General features: G+C 38.5%; 1 protein-coding gene across 1 annotated transcript; it reads right to left on the reverse strand.

Moving 5' to 3' along the window:
• Positions 1 to 299: 299 nt before the first annotated feature.
• Positions 300 to 2,011, reverse strand: LOC130698734 (uncharacterized). The gene is made up of 5 exons (XM_057521424.2): positions 1,923 to 2,011; positions 1,267 to 1,389; positions 1,033 to 1,208; positions 652 to 968; positions 300 to 588 (listed from the first exon to the last, which is right to left on the reverse strand). The coding sequence occupies exons 1-5, from the start codon at positions 2,009 to 2,011 to the stop codon at positions 502 to 504; spliced, it is 792 nt and encodes a 263-aa protein (XP_057377407.2). The 3' UTR covers positions 300 to 501.
• Between the last annotated feature and the right edge of the window lie 6,560 nt (positions 2,012 to 8,571).

Here is an 8,571-nt window from a genome sequence, read left to right on the forward strand (position 1 = left end):
AATTTTTTTGAATATATTGAAAATAAAAATATTTTTAATAAATTTTTACTAAGTAGTTGCATTTAACTCTAGAACCGTACATACCTTTTTTTGTTGTAGTGTGTAGGGAACACACAACCCTGAATGAAAGTGACGGCATACAAACAGAATTATTTAAAAGATCCAATCTATTTTCGTCAACTTGTAATAAAAAAAAAAGGTGAGGCAGTACGAGGGGGACATAGCCAACTGTCGTTTGCTCATTATGGACGGAAACATCGAATTAACAACCATGGACTACATCCTTGACCTCTGCCGCTCTACCAGAGTTCCAGGTAAGACCCCAAACAAGTTTCTGGTAAAACTACTTTACATTTAAAAAAAAGAGAAACATTACAGCTCACTCAACGATTTAAATTTAAGCAATGGACGGAGGTGACATTGTGGAACGGAATGATGGATAAAGAGATTCACAGTTGCAACTGTTTGTAGCCCAAATATTTGAGGGTGAGGCACACATTTTCAGATGTAAATCTGGCTGCCGTGTGATTGCATCTGAACAACTAGATTGCTGTTGGCTTTCTTGCGTTCCACTGTCCTCTTGGCGTCCTATTTAGAATAGTTTGCTTGGTTTAGAATTATTTCATGGTGAATTGCATGATGAGAACTTACGAAGTAGAAACTGGCTGTGGCAGCCATTCCGATGAACATGGCGATTACGGCAAACGCGTACGACCAAGAGAGGTAGTTGAAATTTGGGTAGAGCATCCAGTCACGTCTCCAACATTGTCCACCAAAGACAGCCACCAACAGGAAGAGGCAAAAGGATTTCAAACCATTCATTAGTGCACAGGCAGACAGGATCTGCCACTGGTATCGGAATGTGAAGTTGAGCGGCCAACGAACAAGAAGCATTGTTGAGGCAATGTGGGCAGAGCAGGAAAATATCAAGGCCAGCGTCATAAAAGCCTGCACTGCCATCAGCCAACCTTTGGAGAGCAAATGAAAGAGTTGTGAAGTAGCCGGCAAAGGAAAGTGTGACTCTAAATTTACCTGGCAGCAACCATTCCCAAATCACAAAGTATGTCTTGCTGAAGACATAGTGGCAACCATCAACGAGGTCATCAAATTGGTAGTTTGGGTAACGGAATCTGCTAAAACAAAACTCCCAGAGACCCATGTTCTTGAACGGGCTGTATGTGTCTTGCCAAGAGACCAGCCAATGTGGACTGTAAACAAAGGGTAAATTGGCATATGAATGTTTGACAGAGAATTGGTTGGGATTACCTGGCAAATGACATAACCAACAGCATAAGTGATATAAAAGACAGAATGGATCCCAACATCAGTAAACCTGTTAACGAAATAATTTCATTCACGTCATGTTGACAGTTACAGGCGCAAATCCCACTTGTCGTATTTGTGAAAAACACATATAATACATGGTATTTAGAAAAATAATGGCCGCCTTTTTCCCCTATATATTAAATCAGCATTGTCAGATAACTTAAATGGCAGTGATATGTTCCAGCAGTTTATTAAATTTAAATTTACTTGAAATTACTATTTAATATGTAACGTAAAAACATCTACTTAAATTTCAACAGTGTTTTTATATAAGATAACTGTTTTATTAATAATAATTATTTGATAAGCAATTTTAGGAGAAGATACCATTTACCTGTGTTTAGGGAATGAACACCAAAAGCAAAAAAAATGGTAGTTCCGACTTCTTTCGAATGGGGATCTAGCGATTCAGGCATTCGTTTGGTAGCTGCCTTTGAGTCATGTGCTTTGTATGGTGTGGTTTGAATTTTTTGAAAATTAGCAGAACTTGGATTTTAAAGTGTGCATGAAAGACTTGCGAAACGTGTTCATCGCGCTGCCCAGCTGCCTTGCCGTACCCGCCCAGTTGGATTACCGAACCTGCCCAGTTGGCTTACCGGTCCTGCCCAGCTGCCTTGCCGTACCCGCCCAGTTGGCTTACCGGTCCTGCCCAGCTGCCTGGCTCTTCCAGCTCCCCTGCTGCCATCATTCTGTGGATAAATGGATTCCCAAAACGTAAGTTAATCTTAACCGGAATTTACCTTTTCAATATATTTTTCCATTTGAATTCCCGATTCCTTTTTTTACAATCGCCTCTTTAAGTTCGGCTTTTTCAGTTATTCCATTCCGTCGTCGCAAAAATTTTTTTCTCGCAATTGGAGCTTTTTTTTGCAGGGTATTTATTTTCCTTGTCCAAGTTTATACTTTCTTATAGACATTTTTTCTAACGCTAACTTTTTGAGCTTACCGTTATGAGTAACAATGGAATTTTACCGAGCTCTCGAACAAAGAGGCGTCGGATTCAGAAAGATTTACAACAACTTCGTTTAAGTTTAGTTAATGTTGAGGATATTGAAGTAGTAAGGGAGTCGTCGGACGAAGAGCGTTTTCCAAACGGCAATAATGGCATAGATTTTACTGAGGAAGAACACGCTGAAAATCTTTTCAGTGGTTTCGACGACGAGGTGTTAGCTTCTACTGAAGACGCATTTTCTATCGATAGCGATGTTTTTCCGGTTTCTTCTGAATCTGAATCTGAATCGACAGTTGACAGGGACGATGGTGCACAACCTGATGAAAGTGATTACGATGAGGAACACAACGGGTCGCATAATTTACGCCATTTGCTTGCTTTATGGGCAGTTACATGGGGGGTTCATCAAAACGCAATTGATGCATTGCTAGCCATACTCCGTTTATTTCAATGGGGATTAGATTTACCAAAAACCTGCCGAACCCTTCTGAAAACGCCTCGCAATGTCGACGTAAAATCACTTTCTCCCGGCAAGTATTACCACCATGGAATTTTAAAAGGTCTGGAATCAGTTTTAAACGTTATGCCGGCTTGTAGTGCTCTTGATCACGTCGACATTTTTGTTAATATTGATGGTCTCCCCATTTCCAAAAGCAGCGGTGGACAGTTTTGGCCAATTTTAGGCATCATCACCAATGCTAAATCTAGAAAAGTATTTCTTATTGGACTTTACCATGGTGATGCCAAACCTGATTCCACAGAAGAATACCTTACAGACTTTATTTTGGAAGCTAAGGCTTTAAGTGAAAGTGGTTTTATTTTTCATGGCCGGCGCTTATCATTCAGAATATCCGCATTCGTATGCGACGCGCCTGCGCGTTCGTTCATTTTGAATACTAAAGGCCACACAGGTTATTTCGGTTGTGGGAGATGTATCCAACAAGGGGAATTTGAAGGTAGGGTAGTTTTCTTGGAAAGAAATTCGACTCTAAGAACTGATTACTCCTTTAGAAACCGCATTTATGAGGAGCATCACCATGGTGATAGTATTCTTGAGAACTTAGATTACCTTGATATGGCGAGGGATTTCCCAGGTGATCCAATGCACTTAATTGATTTAGGGGTGACGAGAAAGCTTTTATTGACGTGGATTAGAGGTCCACTCCCAAGAAGACTTCACAAAAGTTTAATAGACTCCATAAGCTCCCGCCTGGAAACTTTAAGCAAATTTATTCCAAGAGAATTCGCACGGCGTACGAGATCATTGAAGTTTGTTGATCGCTTCAAGGCTACAGAATTTGGATTATTTAATAGCTGTGTTGGTCCTGTGGTTCTTTTGGGGATTTTGCCCAATCGATTGTATAATAACTTTATCGTTTTTCATGTTGCAGTGCGAATTCTGTCATCATTCGCGTATTGCATAACGCACAATGATTATGCAAGGGAATTATTAGATTTATTTGTTAGGGAGTGTGAATCAATTTATGGCACATACTTCTTGTCCTTCAATGTCCATTCTTTGATTCACACTTGTGATGATGTTTTGCGTTTTGGTGCTTTGCCAAACTATTCAGCCTACGCTTTCGAAAATTATCTTTTTTCTTTAAAGAATCTTTTGCGCAAGTCCAATCAGGCATTGCAACAGGTAGTTAAACGTATTCTGGAAATAGGACAATTCCAGAATGCGTGTTACAATGCAAAATCATCTAAAACTGGACGTTTTTTTAAACAACATGATAGTGGTCCTTTAATTCCCCACCTCGTATTTTCCAAGCAATTTAAGGAAATGCAATTGGGTCCCTGGTTTCTAAGTTGTAAGGGACCTGATCATTGTGTTTATCTTGATTCTTCTATTGTTTTGGTCGAAAACATCATTCGCGGCAAGAATGGTGATTTCATTATTGGCAGGCGTTTTCAAGTAAAACGTTCACTCTTCTCTTATCCTCTACCGTCGTCGTCGTACGAAATATATACGGTGGGAGCTATATCAGAATTACTTGAAGCGTGGCCAGTGGCTGAAATTAAATGCAAGGCGGTCATGTTGCCAACTTTTTCGGGAAACAGTTGCGCAATGGACGGTACGTTTTCGGTTTTTCCTCTTTTGATGGAGGCACACACTTAGGGAGTGAAGCAATTGGGGTGAAGGGGGGAGTAATGAACTTTATTCTGATTTTACTTTTCTTTTATTTAGTCTAAACTTTTTTATTTTTCCCTTTTTATTGCGCAATACTCTCTAATTAGACCGGTGTAACGATACACATCCACTAGGAGTAGAATAAATGTACGATGTTGCAAAAAATAGGGGTGGTGCTATAAGCTGGTGAGCTACACCGTCTTTTTTTTGTTTTGTTTTTTATTGTGGAATAGCACCATTTCTTATTATTGGAAGGGCCGGACGACGATCCATGGGTGCAATCAGTTCCTATTTCATGGTACGACAATGGATTCTGCTGGTGGCCTCCTAAGTCCAAGTCTAAGGATGTGTCCCGCTTTATAAACTTAGGCTACGAACCTAACAAGAAAACTTGGGAGTCTTATCCAGCTAGGGTCAGGAAAACCTACGGTATTTTTTTATATTTTTTATCTCTACTTTTCGTTAATTTTGATAAAAATTAGCAACATATGCTGAAGCTAGAAGACATGAAAATAAAGTAGTACAAAATGAGGACATCGCAACAACAGAAGATGAAAAGGACAGGAGAATCAGGAGAACTAGGAAGATCAAACTCCCGTTCGACAACAGTGTTTCGAATTCAACAGTGTTGTGTTGAAGTCAAGATATAGGGAAATTGTGTCTTCTTCGGATGACGACAGTTGTCCTATTCCTCCAGTTCCTCCACGTAAAATAATTTTAAGTAGGTTTATTAATCTTTACTTTCAATCAATTCTGCGTTAATTCAATGTATTATTTTTTTTTAGATAGATTGAGCGTTGCTGGAAGCCCGGCCAATAAAAGTGGGAATGGTGGGAATGCACTACCAACGTGCTCCGAGCTTATGCTTCCCCATTCAAATCCCGATGCGCAATCAGATGATAGTATTGACCATTATTCACCTGCAGGTAATATTTCGTTTGATTTATAGTAATTTTATTAATAACAACTATTAATAATACACTGTTTTCCTTTTCAAATGAAAGGCACATCCAAGTCCATTACATGTACAGCTCCACCTGTTTCTGTAGTTCCAATAAGAAGCTCCACTACGACTAAAAGGAGTAGCTTTGTCGAGATCAGAAATGGAGGTAAGCTTTAAAGTTTAGATTTTTATTAATTTCATTTATATATTTTTAATATACTTTTAGAATCCCGCGACGAGTTTCTTCAGCGTGGCATTATAACCATTGGCCATGGCACACGCGACAACAACGCCATCAGTGCAGCTTTACTGGAACGTCTCGATCGTATTGAGACTGCGTTTGTCGCCATGAGAAAGTCAGATGGAGATGCCGACGAGGATTTCATGCAAATGCTGCCCCTCAACTCTATGGATGATTTTTACATATTCAACGACGATTTGAAAAGCAAATCAATGTCACAACGTTTGGTAATTTTTTTTAAATTATTAAAATTTGAATTAAATTAAACTTCAGGTGTTGTCTGTTTGTTTGTTTTTTAAATGTTTTCTAGAAAACACACCTGATCGCAATAGGGGGAAACACCCCAAGAACAATTGTTAGATCGATCGCCCGGCGGCTTATGACCAACGAACTAGGCAAATCTTTCAGCTGGTTTGGACATCGTAATAACAAAAAGCTAGCCGATACCAACATCGGAAAAGTGATAATTGGTATTTATTTTAAATATTCATGTTATCCGTTTCATTCGTTTATAATACGTATTGATCTTTCAGCTGCATCGGTACGTAACACGCCATTGATTACAGAGGCAGATGTTAAATCAGCCATGATTGACATGCTGCGACACTGTAAAGACAAACCTCGCACGGTCCCTGTCCTATGAGTCCCATCATCATTCCATTCATCATCCATTCACAAAGAAAAACATTGTTTTTTTTTTATGTTTCTCGTCTATATTCACAGTCAGTCACAGTCACACAGATACAGTCAGCCCGAATAATGTTGAAGCAATGTTTTGTTTTTGTTTTTGTAGTCAGACAAATGATTTCTTTATGAATCTGTTTTCCTTTTTTTGTTTTTGATCTGCATATGGTTGTGCAACACAAGGTTTCTCATGTTCATTAATCTGGTCATGTTTCAATACAAAGATCAAAAAATAACAACAGTCTTTTCTATTTCACGATTTTATTTTATTAATCAATAAAACGAATGAATATGCAGATATCCCTTACATGTCCAAATTATAGCCGTAAGAAGTCCGGTCAGATATCCTTCGGATGTCTGACGGCGCTGTTTTGGGCGGTCAAAACCAACAAAAAAAACATCCGTCGGACATCCAAATCGGATTTCGGGCTGTCCGACGGATGTCAACAGGATGTACCTTATATCCGACCTCAACATCTAGCGGACATCCCACGGCCAGACTTGTGCTATGTGGGATGGATCCTGAATGGAAGGGGCTATTGCACGGTTACATTCTCTAACTTGCGATGCACCTCTTGATGCCCCTCTTGATCCAGCTCTTGATCCAGCTCTTGATCCAGCTCTTGATCCACCTCTTGATCCACCTCGTGATCCTCTTGAAGCACCACGCTTGCTGCCACTACCTGGTCCACCCATGTTTAATCATCTAAGAATGAAACCTGATAAATATGAGGACTTAAATCTTATACAAAGATAAGATCAGAAATGCAAACCCTATGTATCCGTGGGATGTTAGAATGAGGACCCACAAACTCACTCGAAGACTTTTGCTGTCTTAAATGTGACACTTGACAGTGGCTGTCTGTGGCTATGGTACAAATTAGAGGCAAAGTCAGCAAAAACTGGAAATAGAATATATGGGAGAGTCAACCAATTAGGCGCAAACAAAAATTGCAAGAAACTTACCGATCAGAATTGGCAGGTATCTGTAGAATGATAGAAAGAGGATGACAGAACAATACCCTCACTTGAGGACTTCTTGCTGCCTTCCCGGGGCCAAATGATAGTGACTATTTAGAGCCTAATTAGAGGCAAAGCCAAGTAAGAAGACAGCTTGTCAACCGTCACTTCAGCAACAACTAGAAGTAAAATATTTTCCATAGAAGACAATAAGGTATATGCGAACAAATGTAGCAAATAAGTAACTTACCAATCAGAAAGGGAAGGTATCTGTAGGACGTGGAATGATGAGATAAAATTAGGATGATAAGTTGATAACACGATATATTAGCTGAGAACTGTTGTTGTCATGCGTGTGACAAATGGGCAATGACTGCTAGTGACGATGAACGACGAAATTTACCCCACTGGCTACTTAATAGGCCTATAACTATGGCCCCTAAAACATCGGAAAACGTGCGAATCGCTCATGTCACTAGCGACATCTGCAAAGCAATTTTTGGAAGTAATGATTTGGATTTGATTTGGATTTTTCACGATATTTCAAATCAAATCCAAATCCAAAGCATCATTATAAAAAATTTTTGAAATCCAAATCAAATCAGCAAAATGATTTGATTTGATTTGGATTTGATTTGAATTGCGGGCAAAAATCCAATACACTGTAACTTGTGCAAGGGTTTGCTTACTACCCCGACTGGAAGATGCCAAAACTGGCGCGGCGCTTACAAAATTAAAATATTTTTACGCGTGTTACGCTAATAACGACTTTATATTACTCAAACATATTATTTCTACCTAAAACAAGCAATTATCCTCATTGTTATTAGAATGGTTTGAGTAATATAAGTCGTTGTTGGTTGTTGCGGTGTGAAAATAATACACAATATCAATTTTATGTTACTCAAACATATTATTTATACCTAAAACACGCAATCATTCTAATTGTTATTAGAATTACATTCATTATATTTGCTCCAGTAAGAAATGGAAAGATAATAGTTAATAGTAATAATAACTAAGTTAAGTAAGTAGAATAAAACAAAATAATTACTGTGTACTTATATTTTATTCAAATAAAGTTATTCATTTAAAAAATTATATACTTATTTGGCTAGAATGAGTTAAGTTGTATTTAGAAAATTAAATAGGAATCTGGCCGATAGATGGCCATAGCTGTAAAAAAGAAAAAAAGGCCGAAATTTTCTTGTTTTTTGGAGGGGGGTAAAACCAGACCTGCCGTAATCGCGATTGAAAATTAATCGCAATTGCGATTTCGATTAATATTTTAATCGGTGATCAAATTATTTTAAAATAATCGAAATCGGCGA

Source organism: Daphnia carinata, chromosome 7 (genome assembly GCF_022539665.2).
Source record: "Daphnia carinata strain CSIRO-1 chromosome 7, CSIRO_AGI_Dcar_HiC_V3, whole genome shotgun sequence".
NCBI lineage: Eukaryota > Metazoa > Arthropoda > Branchiopoda > Diplostraca > Daphniidae > Daphnia > Daphnia carinata.